Source organism: Pleurodeles waltl, chromosome 3_1, assembly GCF_031143425.1.
Source record: "Pleurodeles waltl isolate 20211129_DDA chromosome 3_1, aPleWal1.hap1.20221129, whole genome shotgun sequence".
NCBI lineage: Eukaryota > Metazoa > Chordata > Amphibia > Caudata > Salamandridae > Pleurodeles > Pleurodeles waltl.
In genome coordinates this window covers 462,106,910-462,129,891 of record NC_090440.1, presented here as the reverse complement: position 1 = coordinate 462,129,891, position 22,982 = coordinate 462,106,910, and the positions used below count along the sequence as shown (strand labels likewise).

At 49.2% G+C, this 22,982-nt stretch overlaps 1 protein-coding gene across 1 annotated transcript in view; it reads left to right on the top strand.

Moving 5' to 3' along the window:
- The window catches only part of AGBL1 (AGBL carboxypeptidase 1), a 2,739,156-nt gene that overhangs the window by 1,101,245 nt on the left and 1,614,929 nt on the right, over positions 1-22,982 (top strand). The window contains exons 14-15 of the mRNA XM_069221447.1: positions 18,585-18,733; positions 20,321-20,408. Coding sequence (XP_069077548.1) covers positions 18,585-18,733; positions 20,321-20,408 — 237 coding nt within the window. The remainder of the gene's footprint in view (positions 1-18,584; positions 18,734-20,320; positions 20,409-22,982) is intronic.

Below are 22,982 nucleotides of genomic sequence, written 5' to 3'. Positions count from 1 at the left end.
CGGGAAAACGCTCACCTCTACGCACTCCACGAGGACGGAGGACAGCATGGAACCCGAATTGAACATCATACCTGCTCTCGTCTACCTGCTCATCTACCACGAGTACGAACTCCGCCGCAGACGTCAACGGTGAGTACTGCACCTACGACACACGGGAGGGGGGGAGGAGGAAAGGTTACGGGCACACACATATGCGACCCCCACCAACCCCCCAAGATGTACACACCAATGCAGAGCAACAAGTCACAGTGACACCACCCAAACACCCGTAAAAAATACAATCACATAACCAAATTGAGAATAAATATTTATGAACAAAATAGTCTCAGAAAAGTATTTTTCAACCATCAAAACTTTCTTCTGATAAACAAATTATTTACACAGCAGTGGATAACTGAAGCAAGTAGTCCTGCACATCTTACGAATCCATCATGTCCGTGGGCCAAAGTGTAGCGAAACAAGGGCAAAGCCCACACAGGAGACCTGAGTCCTTTGGAGAGAACACTGCAGGGGCATCTGGTGACAAAACTACAGGCACCTCAGGGGGAAGGGAAGGGGGGGGCACCACAGCCACATGAATCCACGACGCCAGATCCACGAAGGGCCCACCATGCCCACTGTGCCATCCTGGGGAGTGCAAAGCCACAGTCTCTCAAGTCTCTCCAGTGGGTGGGTTGCCCACTGTGCCATCCTGGGGAGTGCAAAGCCACAGTATCGCAAAGTCTCTACAGTGGGTGGATTGCCCACTGTGCCATCCTGGGGAGTGCAAAGCCACAGTCCATCAGGTGGATAAATGTCCCCACTGGACAAGGAGGATGCATGGTGGGCACAGTGAACCCTGAACAGTGCCTGACAGGAAGGGCCCAGCGGAGCGGTGCTTGACAGGAAGGGCCCAGCGGAGCGGTGCTTGAGACGACGGGGCCCAGCGGAGCGGTGCTTGAGACGGCGGGGCCCAGCGGAGCGGTGCTTGACAGGAAGGGCCCAGCGGAGTGGTGCTTGACAGGAAGGGCCCAGCGGAGCGGTGCTTGAGACGGCGGGGCCCAGCGGAGCGGTGCTTGAGACGGCGGGGCCCAGCGGAGCGGTGCTTGACAGGAAGGGCCCAGCGGAGCGGTGCTTGTGATGAAGGGCCCAGCGGAGCGGTGCTTGAGACGGCGGGGCCCAGCGGAGCGGTGCTTGACAGGAAGAGCCCAGCGGAGCGGTGCTTGAGACGGCGGGGCCCAGCGGAGCGGTGCTTGACAGGAAGGGCCCAGCGGAGCGGTGCTTGTGATGAAGGGCCCAGCGGAGCGGTGCTTGAGACGGCGGGGCCCAGCGGAGCGGTGCTTGACAGGAAGGGCCCAGCGGAGCGGTGCTTGAGACGGCGGGGCCCAGCGGAGCGGTGCTTGAGACGGCGGGGCCCAGCGGAGCGGTTCTTGAGACGGCGGTGCCCAGCGGAGCGGTGCTTGACAGGAAGGGCCTAGCGGAGCGGTGCTTGTGATGAAGGGCCCAGCGGAGCGGTGCTTGAGACGGCGGGGCCCTGTTCAGCGGTGCTCTTCTGCACGGTGGGGCCCTGTTCAGCGGTGCTTGTCTTCACGGCGCGGCCCTGTTCAGCGGTGCTCTTCTGCACGGCGGGGCCCTGTTCAGCGGTGCTTGTCTTCACGGCGGGGCCCTCTTCAGCGGTGCTCTTCTGCACAGCGGGGCCCTGTTCAGCGGTGCTTGTCTTCACGGCGGGGCCCTCTTCAGCGGTGCTCTTCTGCACGGCGGGGCCCTGTTCAGCGGTGCTTGTCTTCACGGCGGGGCCCTGTTCAGCGGTGCTCTTCTGCACGGCGGGGCCCTGTTCAGCGGTGCTTGTCTTCACGGCGGGGCCCTGTTCAGCGGTGCTCTTCTGCACGGCGGGGCCCTGTTCAGCGGTGCTTGTCTTCACGGCGGGGCCCTCTTCAGCGGTGCTCTTCTGCACGGCGGGGCCCTGTTCAGCGGTGCTTGTCTTCACGGCGGGGCCCTCTTCAGCGGTGCTCTTCTGCACGGCGGGGCCCTGTTCAGCGGTGCTTGTCTTCACGGCGGGGCCCTCTTCAGCGGTGCTCTTCCAGTCAGTGTAGGGCGTCAGACCTGGCCTGGACAACCTGCTCACTCGCCCTCCGAATGTGCAGTGTCAGGCCCCTTCGGAGACGGAGTCCTGGGCCCTTTGGTGTCGTCCCTTGCAGGCGGGATGGGGCGTGTGTTTTTTGTAAAAAATACAATCACATAACCAAATTGAGAATAAATATTTATGAACAAAATAGTCTCAGAAAAGTATTTTTCAACCATCAAAACTTTCTTCTGATAAACAAATTATTTACACAGCAGTGGATAACTGAAGCAAGTAGTCCTGCACATCTTACGAATCCATCATGTCCGTGGGCCAAAGTGTAGCGAAACAAGGGCAAAGCCCACACAGGAGACCTGAGTCCTTTGGAGAGAACACTGCAGGGGCATCTGGTGACAAAACTACAGGCACCTCAGGGGGAAGGGAAGGAGGGGGCACCACAGCCACATGAATCCACGACGCCAGATCCACGAAGGGCCCACCATGCCCACTGTACCATCCTGGGGAGTGCAAAGCCACAGTCTCTCAAGTCTCTCCAGTGGGTGGGTTGCCCACTGTGCCATCCTGGGGAGTGCCAAGCCACAGTCTCGCAAAGTCTCTCCAGTGGGTGGGTTGCCCACTGTGCCATCCTGGGGAGTGCAAAGCCACAGTATCGCAAAGTCTCTACAGTGGGTGGATTGCCCACTGTGCCATCCTGGGGAGTGCAAAGCCACAGTCCATCAGGTGGATAAATGTCCCCACTGGACAAGGAGGATGCATGGTGGGCACAGTGAACCCTGAACAGTGCCTGACAGGAAGGGCCCAGCGGAGCGGTGCTTGACAGGAAGGGCCCAGCGGAGCGGTGCTTGAGACGGCGGGGCCCAGCGGAGCGGTGCTTGAGACGGCGGGGCCTAGCGGAGCGGTGCTTGACAGGAAGGGCCCAGCGGAGCGGTGCTTGACAGGAAGGGACCAGCGGAGCGGTGCTTGAGACGGTGGGGCCCAGCGGAGCGGTGCTTGAGACGGCGGGGCCCAGCGGAGCGGTGCTTGAGACGGTGGGGCCCAGCGGAGCGGTTCTTGAGACGGCGGTGCCCAGCGGAGCGGTGCTTGACAGGAAGGGCCCAGCGGAGCGGTGCTTGACAGGAAGGGACCAGCGGAGCGGTGCTTGAGACGGCGGGGCCCAGCGGAGCGGTGCTTGAGACGGCGGGGCCCAGCGGAGCGGTGCTTGAGACGGCGGGGCCCAGCGGAGCGGTTCTTGAGACGGCGGTGCCCAGCGGAGCGGTGCTTGACAGGAAGGGCCCAGCGGAGCGGTGCTTGTGATGAAGGGCCCAGCGGAGCGGTGCTTGAGACGGCGCGGCCCTGTTCAGCGGTGCTCTTCTGCACGGCGGGGCCCTGTTCAGCGGTGCTTGTCTTCACGGCGGGGCCCTGTTCAGCGGTGCTCTTCTGCACGGCGGGGCCCTGTTCAGCGGTGCTTGTCTTCACGGCGGGGCCCTCTTCAGCGGTGCTCTTCTGCACGGCGGGGCCCTGTTCAGCGGTGCTTGTCTTCACGGCGGGGCCCTCTTCAGCGGTGCTCTTCTGCACGGCGGGGCCCTGTTCAGCGGTGCTTGTCTTCACGGCGGGGCCCTCTTCAGCGGTGCTCTTCTGCACGGCGGGGCCCTGTTCAGCGGTGCTTGTCTTCACGGCGGGGCCCTCTTCAGCGGTGCTCTTCTGCACGGCGGGGCCCTGTTCAGCGGTGCTTGTCTTCACGGCGGGGCCCTCTTCAGCGGTGCTCTTCTGCACGGCGGGGCCCTGTTCAGCGGTGCTTGTCTTCACGGCAGGGCCCTCTTCAGCGGTGCTCTTCTGCACGGCGGGGCCCTGTTCAGCGGTGCTTGTCTTCATGGCGGGGCCCTCTTCAGCGGTGCTCTTCTGCACGGCGGGGCCCTGTTCAGCGGTGCTTGTCTTCACGGCGGGGCCCTCTTCAGCGGTGCTCTTCTGCACGGCGGGCCCTGTTCAGCGGTGCTTGTCTTCACGGCGGGGCCCTCTTCAGCGGTGCTCTTCTGCACGGCGGGCCCAGTCAGTGTAGGGCGTCAGACCTGGCCTGGACAACCTGCTCACTCGCCCTCCGAACGTGCAGTGTCAGGCCCCTTCGGAGACGGAGTCCTGGGCCCTTTGGTGTCGTCCCTTGCAGGCGGGATGGGGCGTGTGGGGCCCTCCTGCTCCGCGCTCCTGCTGGCTGGCCTCTCCGCCCTGCTGCCCTTCCGCTCCTTAGATGGGGCTCTCGGGCCCTTGCCTCCCCTGGCTGTTGTGGCAGGTGAAGTGGCCTGAGTCACCTCCTTGGGGGCAGCCGTCTCAGTCCGCTCACGGCGGCCCTTCACTTTCCGGGTCCTCTTGCCTGGGGGGGGCTGCCAGTCCCCTTGCTGCTCAGTGAAGTGTCACTGCCGCCAAAGGGTGGACTCCATATTCCATGCACCACTTGTACCTTGGAAGCTGGGCTGGTGGTGGCTGAGGTGCCTTTGGGACTATTCCCAGATGGAGGGGGTGGGTCAGGGGAGGGAAAGAGGTCAACATTTGAGAGGTAATATTTCTTTGGACCAGGGTAAAGGGTAGGAGTAGTGGAGATAGAAGTGGAGGAAGAGGATGTGGTTGTAGGAGAGTCAGGTGTGCTGTCCTTGGGTGCAGGTGACTGAGACGTAGGCTGTCGTGAGGTGGTTGGCTGTTGTTTGGGTGTCTGCCTGCGTTTATGTGTCTTGGAAGAGGGGGTGACAGACACAGTGGGAGAGGACACAGGGGACGTGTACATGGCAGTGGGGGTGGTGACTGCACGTGTGAGGACTGTAGTGGAGGGTGTGCTGGTGATGGAAGAACTGGCTGATGTTGGTGTGCATGCAGGTGTGAGTGTAGACGTCACAGGGAGGGAGGAGGGAGACGAGGAAGAGGGGGACACAGAGTTGGTAGTGACTGTTGGTATGTCTGCAACTGGGTGTTGCTTGGGTGAATGCTTGTGTGTTCTGTGGTGCTTATGTTTGGATGAGCTGGCCTTGGGTGTTGAGGTGTGTGCAGGCTGGTCAGATGGTGTGGATGGGATAGGCTGAGGAACAGGAGACAGAGAAATGCTGGAGGCAGTTAGAAGAGGGAGACTGGAGACAGGGACAATGGCTGCCGTCAGTGCTGAGGCCAGAGAAGTCAAAGCTCGTTGATGGGCAGCCTGACCCGAATGAATGCCCTCCAGGTAGGCATTGCTCTGTTGCACCTCCCTTTGCACCCCCTGGATGGCATTCAAAAGGGTAGTCTGCCCAACAATGAGCGTCCTCACGAGGTCAATGAGCTCCGCACTGAGGGCAGCAGGGGTAACAGAGGCAGGGGCTGAGGTGCCTGGGGCGAAGGAGACGCGCACCTTCCTGGGCGAACGGGCACGGAGCGAAGACTGAGGGGCTGCTGGGAGGGCGGTGCTGGTGCGCTGGGTGGCGGCTGTACCTGTTGTTGCTGGGAGCACAGATGTTGCTGCCCACGCTAGGGAGCTCCCAAAACGAGGACGTGTCCGTGTCGCTGGTGTCTCCACCGGCCCCCGTTGTGGTGCTCCCCTCCCCCTCCGGATCACTGGTGCCCTCGGTGTCTGTGTCAGTGCCCACCGGGGCCTGGTGACCTGCAGCTCCCTCGTGCTCCGACGCCAATTCTCCTCCGCCTGATGATGCTAATGCACAAGAAACAAAGAATAAGGGTGGGGGGAGAAAGAAAACAAAGTTGAGTGCATGCCTTGTCAATAGCCTTGGCGGAGAGGACAGACACAGGTGCCTCATGCACTAAGCCGCAAACTTGGGGTACACTACTCTGTACTTCTGACTAGGCCAACAGGTCTAGGGACAACAGACGCGTTCATGGGTGATGTTGGACCATGGATAGCTGCACTTGGCACCCTACAGAGGTGGTGGGCGGGGGCACAGGGCCATGTCTAAGGGAGGGGACTACACTACAGAAAGCGCCCTGGCCTACTGTCACCCACAGCCCTCCTCCCCCACCCAGACGCCTCCACTGCGCGTATAGATAGGAGAATGTGCTGATACTCACCCCCTTGTGTCTGCTGTGATGTCCTCAAGCGCCCATCCAAATCAGGGTAGGCCACCGCCAGGATCCGGGACATCAGGGGGGTCAGGGTACGACTGGCACCCCTCCTAGGTCGGGAGGCCATCCCCAGCAGTGACTCGGCGGTCTTTCGGGTTCCGCGGCGGATGTCCTCCCACCTCTTCCGACAGTGGGTGCCCCGTCTGGTGTAGACCCCCAGGGCCCGGACTTCCTTGGCGATGGCACGCCAAATATTGATTTTCTGATGGGCGCTCACCTGTTTGACATGTACAGGGTGGGAAAGAGAAAACGTCACATTTCTGCATGTTTGGAGTACATGCCCCCCCTCCCCACCCTTGCCATGTGGCCCATACTCTCATCAGTCGTGCGTTGCATTCCTCATTTTCTCCCCTCCCCACCAACTGACAGCCACCCCACTCCACACAGGCATTACCCATTCAATGTGCACTCAGTGTACTCACCTGTTGGTCTGGAGGACCGTAGAGTAGCGCATACTGGGGGAGGACCCCGTCCACGAGTTTCTCCAACTCTTCAGACGTGAAGGCAGGGGCCCTTTCCCCAGTCGCAGCAGCCATTGTCACTTCCAGACCGAGTTCACAGCAGCACTTGCAGTATAGGTCCTCTCCTGTGGATGATCAGGTCTCGAGTGATTAAGCAGATAGAAAATGGCGGTCACGCCCGCGGCGGTGCGTACCGCGGCGGTGCGTACCGCGACCGCCGGCGCACATCGTCATTGGCTCCTGAATCCCATAGGGTTCAATGTTAACCAATGCGACTTTGTACAGCGGTCTTCGACCGCCTACCGCCACGGTGTGCCACGCCAGCGCATTGACCTCACATCCCATTGTCCCAGTTTAGAGGTCAGGCAGCCGCCATTTCAAGGGCCCACATGGCTTAAATTCTACTGCGTCACACAGGCCTAGGCCTTGCATTTGCACACATACAAACATAGCAGTCAAAACATTTTCGTGTACTGTGCAAGCTGTGTTGTACGTACCTGTGAGTTGATTGACTCAGTGCTCCATGTTGTCCTTCCTAGGCACCGTCCGCAGGGACTTGCGAGGAGAAGGAGGAATCCTCCTGTGTACCGGCCGCTGGTTGACCTGTCGACAATGGAAGAACGCCATATAATACTCCGATACCGACTTGACCGAGCCACTATACATGAACTGTGTGCCCAGCTGGAGCCAGACCTGATGTCACCCATCCGCCAACCCACAGGAATTCCCCCTCTAGTGCAGGTTCTATCAGTCCTCCATTTCTTTGCAAGTGGCTCATTCCAGACAACAGTGGCCATGTCATCTGGAATGTCTCAGCCTATGTTTTCAAAGATTCTGTCCAGAGTGTTGTCTGCCCTGATGAAACTCATGAGGAGCTACATCATATTCCCAGAAGAGGCTGATTTGGCCACAGTGAAGGGTGATTTCTATGCCCTTGGACATATCCCCAACATCATTGGTGCCATTGATGGGACCCATGTGGCATTAGTACCCCCAAATGACGATGAACAGGTGTACAGAAATAGTAAAAATTACCGTTCTATGAATGTGCAGGTTGTCTGTTTGGCAGACCAGTACATCTCCCATGTAAATGCCAAGTTCCCTGGGTCAGTGCATGACGCGTATGTTATGCGTAATAGCAGCATCCCCTATGTGATGGAACAGCTACAGAGACAGCGTGTGTGGCTAATCGGTGACTCTGGTTACCCCAACCTGCCCTGGCTATTGACCCCAGTGAGGAATCCCAGGACCAGGGCAGAGGAACGGTACAATGAGGCCCATGGGCGTACTAGGAGGGTCATTGAAAGGACCTTCGGCCTCCTGAAGGCCAGGTTTAGGTGCCTGCATATGACAGGTGGATCCCTAATGTACTCACCAAAGAAGGTGTGCCACATCATCGTGGCCTGCTGTATGCTTCACAACCTGGCTTTGCGACGCCAGGTGCCTTTCCTGCAGGAGGATGGTCCAGATGGTGGTGTCGTAGAAGCCGTGGAGCCTGTGGAGAGTGAAGAGGAGGAAGACGACGGTGAGGAAACAGACAACAGGGAAGCTGTCATACAACAGTATTTTCAGTAGCACACAGGTAAGGTTCAGCCACGCCATTTCCCAGTTACTTAGAGCCTCATGCATCTCAACTTTATGTATTTCCCCCCAGCTCTTTTAAATAACATATTCTTTTTCCCTTCCCTTCTCAGTGCTTAATGACTCATAGCCCGACTTCTGCTTGGTTTGGCCATGTACTACAGCGTATTGACATTGGTATGTTGTCATCACTAACTGACATCACATATTGTGAACTGTTATGTGTTGTACGATTTTTTGAGAATACAGCATGACTCCAAACGGTTTTCTGTGCAATAATTGTTTTATTTTGTGTGCTTAGATAATGGTACATTATATGAAGACGGTGATGGGTGGGGGTGGAGTGATGTCCATGGCAGATTCCAGTTCTCATTCTGACAGGTCTATTGTCCATATGCCTGTGGAAGGATGGAGCAGGGGCTGTTTGAGTTTGGACAGGGTGGCAATGTGGGACAGTGGGATGACTTCTGGGGGTATCTCATGCTGGCGGTGGTCTTGGCATGCTACTCTGTTTTTTTTTTGGGTCTTAGGCTCCTCTTGCGGGGTGGTTGTTCTTCAGCAGGAGGTGGGGTTCTTGTGGCCTGTCGTTGTGTGTGGGCCTCCTGTCCACTAGCGCCGGCGGAGGTGGTAGGCTGTTCCTGGCTAGTGACAGTGGCCCTGTGTGGTGCCACATGGTCCCGCAACGTGTCTTCTATCCTGTTGAGGGCCTGGACCATGCTCCCCATGGCGGTAGCGATGCTGGTGAGTTGGTTGCTGAACCCCATGTAGCGTTCTTCCTGCTGTGCCTGTATCTCGGTGAACCTGGCCAGTACCGTCGCCATCGTCTCTTGGGAGTGGTGGTATGCTCCGATGATGGTAGTGAGGGCCTCTTGGAGAGTGGGTTCCCTGGGCCTCTCCTCCCCCCCCTGTCGCACGGCAGCCCTCCGAGTTGCCCTGTTTGCCTGGGCCTCTGTCCCCTGGACGGTGTGCCCACTCCCACTGCCCCCAGGTCCCTGTTGTTGTTGGGGTGTTGGGTTAGCCTGGGTGCCCTGTAGTGGCAGACACACCGCTGCTTGACCTGTCCTAGAGACAGAGGCATGGGCCCGCTGGGTGGGAGCTGTGCTGTAGTTCCCAGGGGGGTTTGGGTCTGCTGTGGCCTGTGTCTGTGTTTGGGGAACCCACTGCCCAGAGGTCCCCGATGGTCCGGGCTGGTCATCAGGTTCCAGGTCGACAGAGCTGCTGTCCTCACTGGGGGCCTGTTCCGGGGGTGGGATGGACATTTGAGGACCCTCCTGACCGGTGTGTTGGCGTTCGGGTCCTGCATGGCGTGAGAGAGTATGGTTATTGTTTCTGTGTGTGAAAAAGCGTGCGATTTATGGGTGCCCTTGTCCCCCAGTGCAGGCATTCCCTTGTGGGTGGTGTTGTGAGGGTGGTTTGTGGGGGGGATGGGTATGTGCAGTGGTCATGCTTAGGAAATGGGTGTCCAATGTTTGTGGTGGCATGCAAGGGTTGGTGAGGGGTTGGGTGGGTTGTGCTAGGGAAACATTCTCATTGATGATGTGTGATGGTGGGTTGGGGGTGAGGGTCGGGGTGTGGGTTGCCATGCTGGTGGGGTGGGGGGGATGAAGTATATGAGATAGGACTTACCAGAGTCCATTCCTCCGGGTACTCCAGCGAGGCCCTCAGGATGCAGGATGTTTAATACTTCTTGCTCCCATGCTGTGAATTCTGGTGGGGTGGGTGGGGGTCCTCCGCCAGTCTTCTGCACCGCGATGTTGTGTCGCGACACCATCGAGCGCACCTTCCCCCGTAGGTCGTTCCATCGTTTGCGGATGTCGTCCCTATTTCTGGGATGCTGTCCCACCGCGTTGACCCTGTCCACGATCCGCTGCCATAGCTCCGCCTTCCTTGCTATGGTGGTGTGCTGCACCTGTGAGCCGAAGAGCTGGGGTTACACTCTTAGGATTTCCTCCACCATCACCCTGAGTTCTTGGTCCGTAAAGCGTGGGTGTCTTTGTGGTGCCATGGGGTGGTGTGGATGAGGTGTGGGGTGGTGTATGTGGTGATGAGTGTGTTGGTGTGTGGTGCTTTGTGCTACTATGTGGTGTGTGTGATGGTGTAGTGTGCCTCTGTGTGTCTGGCTCTCTATTCTCTGATGTGTCTCTCTCTCCTTCGTCTCTGATTTTTGGTAGTAGGGGTTTGTGGGTGATGTGGGTGTGTGTTTTATATTGTATTGGATGTGTGGGAGTGTTGTTTGTATGTGTATCAGGTGTGTGTATTTCAAATTGTCCAATGTGGTAGTGTTTTGTTAAGGTGTGTGTATTTTGACCGCGGCGGTGTGTACCTCCAATAGACTACCGCGTTTGAAAGACCGCCGCGTGGATTTGTGGATCGTAATGGCATGGGCGTATTTCTGTTGGCGTGGCGGTGGAGGTTTTGTCATCTCCAGTTTATCGCTGGCCGCTGATGTGGCGGACTGCAATGGAGGTCGGATTTTTGGAGGTTTGGCAGTTGTGGGTCAGAATGACCGTGGCGGCTGACCGCGGCCGCGGCGGTATTGTGGCGGTCTTCTGACCGGCGGTAAGCGGCTTTTACCGCCGAGGTCAGAATGACCCCCTTAGTCATTTTCATCCAAGCGAACATCTCGGGTCTTGGTTCGGTGCACAGTTTAGTCACATCAAGGCAGTCAATCTCTTCAAAAGTTTAGCTAAAAGGGAAACATTCTGAATCCATTGAAGGCAGTTACCAACCATACCCAGGAACAATGTGTCCTCCTTCTGAGTACCTGGGGGATTCACCTGCATGATTGCTTAAATTCTCTCCTTTGTACGTGGTAACCTAAGTATCGGACTTCCTTTTTACAGTACTGTAACTTTGCTGGGGAAACTTCATGTCCATTTTCTCCTAAATGGCTTCAAGAGAGCTATGGTATTTCTTCTGCATGCTTCTCGCTTGAGTATTTGATGCAACCTTAAGAACGTCAGTATATTGTACCAAGACTGAATGATAGGGCATTTTAAGGGACTCCAAGTTCTTCTTCAAAATCTGATTAAAGATTGATGGTAATCTGGTATACCCCAGAGTATGATACCATGTTAAAATACAACTGCCAAGTTTAAAGGCAAAGAGGAATTTACTTTCCTCATGCAAGGGAATAGAAAAGAATTTCTGGCACAAGCCAATGGCTTTTAAAATCACTGTTGGATTCAATACTACAGGACACCATGGAACAACTTTCTTGTTCACTTTCTGAACTCTGCATGTTTTTCCATTGGACTTCCACAATCCTAAAAAAGGGGAATTATAAGGGCTTCCCAAAACTTCCTTCAGAACACCTTGCTAAATCAAACTCTCAACCAAGGGTGTTATTCCTGCAACTACATTTGATGTCATGTTGTAAGATTGTATCCTAGGATACAATGCATTTGGCTTTATTGCTATTTTGACTGGCTCAACTCCTTTTATGAGGCCAATGTCCTAAACTGAAAAATCCCAAACTTCAGGAGTGACTGTTTCCTGCAAATCTTCTGATAAATCATTAAATCATCACTGGATACAGTGAGACAAGTGGGTACTGTTCTACAATTTTACAAAGGATATCTTCTTCCTCAATTGTTTGTATTTCTGCTCCTTTGGGTGTTCAGCTAGTAGAGGTTTAATTTACACAACAGGTCATGTCCTAACAGATTTACAGGGCTTGAATAGCACATATTATCTTCAAATGAACCTATTTTTATATTTTTACTGGAACATGTTCCGTCACAGGATTTGTCAATTGCTTATTTTCTACTCCTATAACCTGAATTCTTCTTCCAGATAGGGGCAGGTTTGGCACTTTTGGTGTTCTGACAGTGGAACGGGTAGTTCCAGTGTCGACCAAAAATGACATGTTGTGTCCCATCACATTGGCATTTACACAGGGACTGCGCTGATCTACCTCGAAGGATGCAGCTAACATGCAATCCTCATTGTCGGAACTATCACTGTGAATTGGTTCTAAGAATTCTTCATCACTCAAGTCAGTTAAGGGAAACTGTGAAGCTATCTGGCTCCTGTTTTCAATTGCGAATTGATTCAAGTTTACTTTCTCCATCTGATTCATGTTTTGCTGAGAAACAATCAACTGTTGCTGTGTCATTGGGGCTTGTGGTATCTGCATCTGGGTCTTTGGACTCTGTCCCAAATTAATCACATTATTATAAGAACATTCCCGTTGTCAATTACCTAAATTTCCGCAAGCATGACATAGACTTGTTTTCTTCAATGACTGAAGGTCAACCAAATTTCCACTCTATTCTACATGAACACTAAGGCCCACATTATGAGAATGGCAGTATAAGCCGCCAACCACTGCGGTGACGGCTGCCAAAAGACCATCACCGCGGCTGCTATCTGTTAGCCAGATTATGACCACAGCCGGACTTCCGCCACAAGAAGGGCATAAATCCGGCTGTGGCCATACTGGCGGAAGATGGTAAGGTGGCGCTGCTCCCACCAGCAGTAGACCACTGCCAGCCATTTGATGACACATGATATGGCCTGGCGGTGTTCTGCAGGCGGGCGCTGCTGGCAGTAGCAGCACCCCGTTCCGTTCCCTGACGGGAGACTCTCTGGATGCAGGTAAGTTGGGCTTCTGACAGGGGAGGGGGAGTGTTGTGTGTGTGTGTGTGGGGGGGGTTGTGCGCATGAATGTGTGAGTGTGTGCGTGAATGCGACTGTGTGTGTAGTGTTGTTTGCGTGGGTGTATGCATGTGTGAGAATGCGTGTACAAATGGAAATGTGAATGCATGTCAGTGTGAATGTGTGTACGGATGTGTGCAAAAATGAATGGATGCATGCGTGAATGAATGCATGTATGCCAGTGTGAGTGAGTGTGTGCATGCATGGTGCATGTCTGCGAGTATGTGCGATTATGGGGGGTGGGGGATTGGAAGGAGGGGGAGCATGGATGGAGGGGGGATTGTGGGGCATCCAGGGAGTGTTGGGGGGGGTATCTCTGGCCCAGCGGCTGCTACTGCCATGGCGGTAGGAACGGTAAATTGGGGGGGTTGGCTGCAGCCAACCTGCCAATGTCATAAGTGGTGGTATGTACCAGCAGCCTGTTGGCAGTACTACCGCCACATTATCACCTACTGACAGTTTCCTAATGACGGCCTATGTTGTCTACCTCTACACTGAACCACATTGCTATCCTGCTGTTTCCCTCCTTGCATTTCACTTGTATTAACCATCTTGGCGGATTCTGACTTCATTTACTTGCAGCCTTCAATTGCATCACCATCAACTTCTCCCTCAACGTTTTCTGTTTCAATTCAATGTCATCACTACAGTACCCTGCATACTGTAGTTTCTCATCAATTAATTGTTCTGCCAACAAACTAATTGCTGCTGAATCCTTTCACTAATGTCTAGCTTCAAACCTTGCACAAATCTAAATAGAAAATGACCCATATCTTTTGGCTCAGTGTTTTTGGTACCATTATGCTGTTTGAAAGCTTGCAGAAATCTCCCATAATATGCATGAATAGACTCCTTAGTTTCCAGCACAGTTCTGTCAATTTTCTGCCAATCAATGCCTTTTGGGGGCTTATGAAACATTTTCATTGCCTCTTCAGATAGTGCACCTGTTACTGGATTTCTCGGCGGTTCACCGTCTGGGCAATCAACACTTCATTTGCACTCAGTCCTCAAGTCAACTGGAACCACAATGTCAAACAATGCATTAAAATCTTCCCACAGGCATTTTGAAAGTTTCAAAAATCTCTCTGTCTGCTTATACCACTCCACTGGTTTCTCTCTCAAGCTTGGGTAATCATTTGTAAATTACAGTATATCACTCCTGCGCCACACTACTTGCACATACCTCTACCTAGTATTTCTCTCATAGGCATCATTTTACATTATACTCAGCCTGATTTTCTCCTGCCAGAGATGAATTCTGCTTTGCTTTCTCCTGATCTCTTTTCTTTGCCCATTGGCCTTCCCATTTATCTAATGCTCCCCATGTTTGAATACATTTAATTAACTCCTTAATGTGCATTTTCATTCCAGGTAATTTCATGTTATAAATATCTTTGTTACTGAACTCTAGTGTGTAACTTCTCTTTAAAGATTTAGATTTTTCTAAATATACTTTAGATTTCTTGGCCAATTCTAAGTCAGTCCTGCATGTTGAGTAACATCTTTTCACAAGAATCGCAATTTATCTTCTGTGTACATTTCCAATTCCTCCATCATGAGCAATCCGATAATTAATTATTTAATTCTAATTTCAATCTGGGCACATTCACTGTCCTATCCCTCTCAGGTGTCTCTTCTGATCTAACGTTACCATTTGTTGCACGTGTTGCACCTGTTGCACCTTTTGGACTCAGATTGTTTAACTTTTTTAACCAATCATTTAACTGTTATGCTGTAAGACCGTGCAAACTAATACTGGGGCAGATTTTATGGGGTACTGCAATGTACATTCATAATCTAATATAGTGTGGGCATGTAAGTAAGTGAGGTTCCTTGAGGAAACCTCACATCAAGAAATGGTCCTGCTTGATTTAACATCTTGTTAGATGAGTGAAATGTGTGTAGGAGTCAAAGGTGGGACAAAGGAAGCTCTCCAATTCCGAATTGTTTGAATATTCTGTTCTCTGCATACCAGTTGGTGATATCTGAGGAGCATCTGCTGTTGTTTCAGGTTATGTTGTTGCATTTATAGATTGGCATTACTTCCAATGTTACCTGAAGCTTACAATGAAACAACTGGAACTTTAGTCACAGGAACTGTTAGTGCATTGAGATCCATTAAATTTGTCTGACTCTACGGAATTGTCATTCCACTTCTTTGAACTGTTAAAACAGTACTGAAAGTCTGTCCTGTTTGATTCCGGGTAACAATTTACATTGTCTGCACTGGAGTATATATAGGATTAGGCTGATTCTGATTACAATTCTGCACAGGTGTAGTCACACTAGATGTCTGCACCATCTGATTCCCATTAGTACTTAGTATTACCCGGTTCACAACTTGGCTTGTAATGGACTGTGTTGTCTTAACAGTTGGAACTGGTGAATAAGCCATGGGCACTTGTGTCACTGGATTTTCAGGGGTACTTTAAACTGTCTGAATCGGGGTCTGTGCAACTGGAGCAGCTTGCACATTCGGGACTGCGTTATTAACTGCTTCAATACTAGTTTCTATCTCAACTGAATGATACGGTGGGGAATGATTCTTCAGAAGCTGAGTTATGAACTCATCTTCCGAATCACTCTCATCTGGGGCTGTCTTTTTCCTTGTCTTCTGCTGTCTATTCTACCCTCGCTCTCTGTTTCTTTCTTGTCTTAGATTTGGTTTTGTACTCCCATCACCTTCCTCTGTAATGGCTGGAAACATTCTCACTCCATCTAATATCTCTGCTCTCTACCTTTCTGTTCTGCATCCCATCTAGCATCCGCTAATGTCTTAACTGCTTTCCGGATTCTGTTCCCTAATGTTGTATTTTATTTCTGGCTTGCAACAACTTCTCAAATAGCAATGGCTTCAAACTGTGCGAGTCTTATAGAAGGCTTTAATTTGCATATTACTCTCCTCAAATTTTCTAAAATTCTCAAAGTAAATGTTCCATAAGAAGGAAAAGCTGATGAACCCTCTTTCTCAATTATTTTACACCATTGTTTAAGCCATACATATGCTGAAGCTCCTTTTGTTTCTGACACTTCATAAGCTGGTGTTCCCTCAAGTGGAGATTTTTCAGCCTTTATAACTGGAATATACACATCACGCTTTTGCGCACTTCTTAATACTTGAAAAATTTAATTTTTGCTCAACTTCAATTAACCACAACGATTATTAATCAAATTAGGAAGTAAATCCACTCCCACAATCCTTTTCACAAGCTGTTCTCAACCAACAGCAACACAGTACTGTCCACCAATACTAGTGTGGCTTCACACTAACCAACCTATACCAGTGTGGCACAGAATGACATCACATTCAGTTCTCCCAGCGGCTGCAGTTACTTCACTATTGTCTCTCACACAATTGCTCAGTCACACCTAATGCAAAATATTGCAGGCAAAAACCAACAACCTATCTGCACACTACAGGTAGGAACTCAATAACTCTGAAAGCTGCACGGGTTGCACTTCTGACAATGGCTTGTACAATTACACAATGCGTGACACTTGACCAGCAATTCTCACTCCGGTTGATATAGATCCTCCATGTGAACTTAGGATTCACTAAATACCAACCAACATCTCACACCCACTCAAGGTAAACTGCTAGCACTGCCAATGGTGCCTCATGACAAGTACCTCACTGAAGACAATAAATTAACCAAGTGTCTTCTAAACGTGTGCGTTATCCTGGGATCTTAGACCATGACGGACATGTCAACAACAACAACCGCAAACATTTTTTAGGACAATGCACCATAATCACTTCAAAAATGATGATTCCACAAAACACTTCAGAACATCCCACTTCACCTCAAAAGGAATCATGAGCGCAAATCCCTATTTATACTCATGCAACGATTCACTTGTAGTTACAACACTAGAATTTAATCAATCTCTGGAACAGACCATTGGACACATTACAGGGTGGGCAATTTTTGGAATGAGCAATGACATGGGGTCATTCCTAACTACCTAACACTAAACAAAAACATGGTCCCCCCTCTTATGGGACAAAACCATCAGTCTTCTACCAGAACTGTGGATGAATTTTTCATCCTTCGCAGGAATCAAATGCAAAACAAGATTTACAGACCTTTTGACCCCGAAAGATACATGGTGAGCCATCAACTATAATCAACACCATCCCAATAATTTAGACACCATGACCAATGTGGCAACGGAAGGAAAACTCTAATCAGGAACATAGTCTAAGGATTTATTATGAACACAAACTCAAATTAATGTAGACAATGCACAAAACCAAGTTATAGAGATACATAATCACCAAGGGTTGCCCAGAATGACAAACTAAATTCAGGCGTACTAGCATCAGCAGAACTAAGCATTCAAGAAAAATGATACAGAAGTCAGTAGAAATATACGAGACACAGTAATAATATGATGCTCAGAATTCACAATCATTTCGTCAATTCAAATCCAGTTAGGTCAGTGACCTGGGTGGGCATATGGCTAACCAAATTAGGAAAATACATGTGTTGTGGAGAGACACATGTGGGCAAATTACAAAATTGCAAATAAGACTAAGATAATCTGGAAAAATTGAATAACTGAGGCTGCAGGACACAAACTAAATAAAAATAAAATAATCATCAGCATAGTGGTGTTTCTAAGCTAAAAGGGCACCACAAAGGGCATTAACAAAAGGACAGGGAGGAAGATACCTCTTCAAGGGCTACTTCATTCAGTGTATCTTCATCAGCAAAGCATCTGGTCAGCAAGACATCTGCAAGCATCAGGAAAGTGACTGTCCCTTACCATGACAGGACAAAGGCTGCTTCTGTTCTGCTCTGAGGAAGGTTTGAATATCCTACACTATATTAATCCACATCAAACATTTTGGTTTGTCAAAGTTTTTTTTTTAACTTTGAAGGAGGCATCTTCCAATTAGAATTGATCACCAGATTTCGGGTTGCAAAAGTTCAACATTTTCCCAAGTCTGTCATGGGAAAATCTCCTTTCTGTGAGACCCCAAACAGGTTAAAACATTTGAACAAGATCTCAGTCCATGTTCCTGTACTACAAAAATCTCAAGGCCAAGTGCGTATATTTCATTTACAGTTAAACAATAACGTTTTTACAAGTGGGACTTTGCTTCTCATGGGAACGAAATCTGAAAGAAGTCTTCACATTATGAAAAATGATTGAACTTTTACATGACTGCAAAATGCAAGCTCTGTAGGCCTAAGTTGTGCTAACATGGTAAAAAAATATAAAATGCAGTTGATTTATTACTTGTTAATAAAATGTGTATAATATGCAAACTTATAAATTCATCATTAATGTCAGTACAAGTAAAACATTTAATTATAATTGGAAAAACTATGTTATTGCATTACATTAGGTATAACAAAGAACTGCATTTTTCCTTTGCCCATAATTTGTCATTAATCTTTCATTAAACACAAGAAAGGTAAATTTGTTTTCTACAAACACTACTAATTTAGAGGCTAAATTACATTTTAACATCAACTTTAACCTTCTAGCATGTGATTTAATCAAAAAGACACCTATTTTGAATTTTCGAAATATAAGCAAATTGCATGTTTAAAATGTGTGTCAGTGCAGTTTTCTACATTCGTTTTTCTCTCACTTATGTTTAATAGCTTATACTTGCCACAGTCTAATGACTTTAGTGACACCAGGGGCAGAGCTAAAATGTACAGCTCTATCAATTAGGAGGGCCTTTGCATTGTGTTAACACTTGCTCAGAGTTCTCCCCCGTTCTGTTTTCCTAGGTTTGAGTACGACCTCATTATGAATGCGGATGTTAACACTAACCAGCATCATCAGTGGTTCTACTTCGAAGTTAGTGCAATAAGAGCTGGCATTTCATATCGCTTCAATGTCATTAACTGTGAAAAAGAGAACAGCCAGTTCAATTACGGTAAGACTTCATGGTTTCGACAGCATTGAGGTTGGGCGCATAATTATTTACAATTACAAGAAAAAAGTGATATATTTAAATGAGCGCTCCCAAGCTCACCGAATACATTTTTTTCTTTACATTCTGTGTTTTATCCAATTACAAATTCAGAACTACAAGTACCGGTATGCAAAGGAAAAAAGCACAAACTGTAAGAGCTACTCACTTATGTATCTGGGAAACTTGCGAGCTCTGGTGAATTTTTTTAACATGTTTAAGACATTTGACCTATTAACCACAGAAAAGTAAGGTTTTCAGGAGTGACTGTGAAATATCCTTCAAGATCCCTACTTATTATTTTCCATATTCCATTATAAACCAAGGACTACGCGTAACACAATTCACCCTGGTGTGAATCAAAAACTCAGGTATTTAATGCTTAGCGTCTTACATATGACACAGTGCATCATTGTACTCAGACAGCCCTGACAAGCTTCAAAGGTTCATGCGTAATGTGGTGCTCGAGGCCAGGTCTTTTCTTTAAATTCTAAGACTTGTCATTTCGTTTTTTCCACTATAATGCAAGTCCCAGAATTCAAATACACTTTGCAGCTAGGCACAGACATAGCGGGCAGTGGCTTAATGCCAATCATGTCACGTTTTATCCAGCACTATGTCTTTAGGTAATACTTTGCATTTTATGACTTTTAATTCGATCCTTATAAAGGCATCATGACAACTACAAGTTCCAGAAGGCACAGTGCTCGTGATAAAAAGTCAAGACTAGAATCAGTGACAGCTGTGACTAGACCCAACAACCCGTTAGAGAATATTTGTTCTTTATTCCAACTCAGTGCTGATTTGATACGAATTGAACAGGATTGGGAAAATGCAAATGTGAGCCTGAGTCCTAAAAATATTCAGTGTGTTCACAAACTGGGATGTTGTCATTCGTTATTTAAACTGCTTAATGAAGAGTGTATCGGTAAATAGAAGTGTCCATCATAGGAGGTGAGTCAGAAGAGTCTGAGGTATTGTAATCCTGAGTGAGAATGGCTGCGCATATATAATTACTATTTAACTAGTTAAATAATAAAATACCGCCACTCAGGTGCACCACGCGCAGATTGACGTGCTTATTCAGAAATTTTAAGGTCACATTTTTGACCTTGTTATTCCATACTCGTTTTTAAGAAACTGTGCTTTCATATACATTACCGGTGAGGAACTCCTACTATTGGAAAGCCAGAAGGTGGCACATAAATAATGTGGTTGACGACATTACATACATGCCCACTAATAGAGCTAGGAAGCCTCAGGTGCAGCGAGCTGAGTCAGCTGTAGCAGCTTCCCAATTGGACCACCAAACCCAGGCAGTTTGGAGACGTTTTGTATATTGGCTAATGAACATAACATACAGAGGTAGTAATTTTTGCACTCTTACAGTAGATAATGATGATTTCTTGTTAAGCGCTCTAAGTGTGTCGTCAGGTGGCTGTTGGCTGTGCTGAAATTGAAATAAAGGGCTAATAAATAAATACAAACGGAAACACACTGGTGGTGAATCACCAAATAATGTTGCTTGAACAGCTATTGTGTGTTTTTCAGGCATGCAGCCGGTCATGTACTCCGTGAAGGAGGCGCTCCAGGGCCGAGCACACTGGGTCCGGGTCGGCTATGATATCTGTTATTACAAGTAAGTGTACAATTAGAGTGACAGTCACTCCCTTATTTAACGCTGTGTTCTGCAATAACCTTTAGCTGGCGGTAACGTGCGGTTCATTGATCATAAAGTATCCTTAAATCATAAATTACAAAGCGATTAGTTATTTTCTTTCAGGAGAGATTGTTGAACTTGTATTTCTTTCCCTCCACTAATCCGTCTGGCAGTGGTGGCCAGAGAGAGCTAAACATGTAAGTGCTCCGATGACTTCCTATTCATGATAAAGTAAAAAATAAAGTTTCGCTGTCAATATTGTCCAAGTGAAGATATGGCCGTTCCTCTTTATGACGCAGCATGCACATGCAATTATTTCAATGGGGCTAAAATGTGCTTTTATGTGACATCATTTACGAGCATGTACCTTTTCTATTTTCTAGGCTTTTTAAAAAACATTGTTTTCAACTGCCGTCATCCAGTGGGCTCACTTGAGCTAAGCCAAGTCTATAGCTTCCAGACTGCACTGTTGAGGTCAATGTAAGCCATGGCTTGGAATTAAGGTGCCCCTGAGTCATGGAAACACACAGTGACCTGAGCACATTATGCTACAGAGTTAGTGACAACATTTGCCTTGAAAATGCAATTTTTGCTTTGCTTGTTACTTTGGCTCTTTTTGGTGAATCTCCATGAAACTTTCCACCAGTAAATCTGGGTTAGTTCTGGCATGTCAAATTTCATGCAGGCCATGCAATGATAAAGGAGGTAGGAAAAAAGGAGTATTATTGAAAGAATGTTTTCCATTTTAACATGCATAGGACACTTTGCTCACTGCAAAATAAAAAACAGTGAAGAGAATTACATTAAGCTTGGTATTAAAGTAGAACTTTACTGGAAGAAGTGTCTTTGCTTGGCTTGGTGTAAATCCATTCAAAGGTTATGAGAAATCTCCATTCCAAAAATGTAAGGGTTTAAATTCTAGAGATATCTAAACTGTCTGTTCTGATCTTGGTGTTTAGATTCAGTGACTGTCCACAGACTCAAATGTAAAAAATAAAGGCACCCCAGTGCACAAGTAAGCTTTTTTCTGCTGTCGCAGTTCAGATCTGCTAAATCAAAGCGGAGGCCCAAACGTTCTGATTTGCAGGCAGAAACAGATACATTTTTGTACAGTTAAATTTACAGGATGGATGACACAGTCCTGCACCCTGGAAAAAAAAAATCCAAATTGGGGGACTCTCTGGGGACACCCTGAACATTCACCTAGGTGGTAGATAAGGACCTCCTAAGCTCCCCACCATCCCTAGTTCAAACAGCATTGTTTGCAGAGCTGAGTTCACAAACTCAAGCCAGACTTCACAAACCCTAGGCAGGCAAAGGCCCACAATGAACATGCCTCAAAGTGCTCTGTCACTAAACCGACTTCACACACTATAAAACGTGGACTTCTTTGGGTCCCCTAATTTAGTTGGCAGCTCCATTTAGAGCCTGTAAACTAGGAAAATCTTGTACGCGTGTTGGGTTCCATTCACCAGCTTGCAAAGCGTGACAGATAATAGTCACTTTCTAGTTGTTTGGTTAACTTGTAGACTTTGGCCCTCATTACAACCCTGGGGGTCGGTGATAAAGCGGCGGTAATACCGCCAACAGGCCGGCGGTAATAAATATGAAATTATGACCATGGCGGAAACCGGTCTGACAGACAGCTGCTTTAACACACAGACCGCCAGGGCGAAACCAACAGGCACCACGGCGGTAACCGCCAACAGCCAGGCAGAAGACAATGTACCGCCCACAGTATCATGACACACCTATCCGCCACCTTTTCCGGGGCAGTACCAACGACATCAAAAGCCTGGTGGAAACACTCCACAGAAGGGAAACGACTCACCTCTGGACACTCAAGGAAGAACTACGCTGCCATGGAGCCCGAGTTGCATGTCTTCCCCATGCTCTTCTACCTTCTGCTCCATTACGAACACCAACGCCGGCGAAGACAACCACGTGAGTACTGCCGCCTATCACACAAGGGAGGGGGTAGGAAAAAGAGAGAGACACACACGTGCAACACGCAACACTCCCACCCCCAACACCACACACACAACCAGATGCAGTAAATGAACATATACAATCCATACCGCTCAGCAATAATGCAAGGACAACTACTATAGTGTAAAAAGGCTGTAATAAGATAAATATAGGTGAAATACGTGCATCCAAATCAAAAAGTATATACATATTTACAATGCAAGGGACACTGCGCAGTCCTCAATGTCCGTGGGCCACAGGGCCACATCACAAAGTCCAAGTTCCAACCTCACTGCTGCAACAACACAGAGAGAACACTGCAGGGGCATCAGGTCGAAAATAGACAGGCACTTCCGGGGGCCAGGGAATGGGGGGGGCACCTCAGCCAGAAGATGGTACAACGCCACTGGTCCTGGAGGGGACAACATGCCCTGTGCTTGGTCCTTCGGAGTGCAACGCCACAGTCTCTCAAGTGTGTGATTTGCCCACTGCTTGGTCCTGGGGAGTGCAAGGCCACAGTCTCTCAAATTGGTGATTTGCCCACTGCTTGGTCCTGGGGAGTGCAAGGCCACAGTCTCTCAAGTG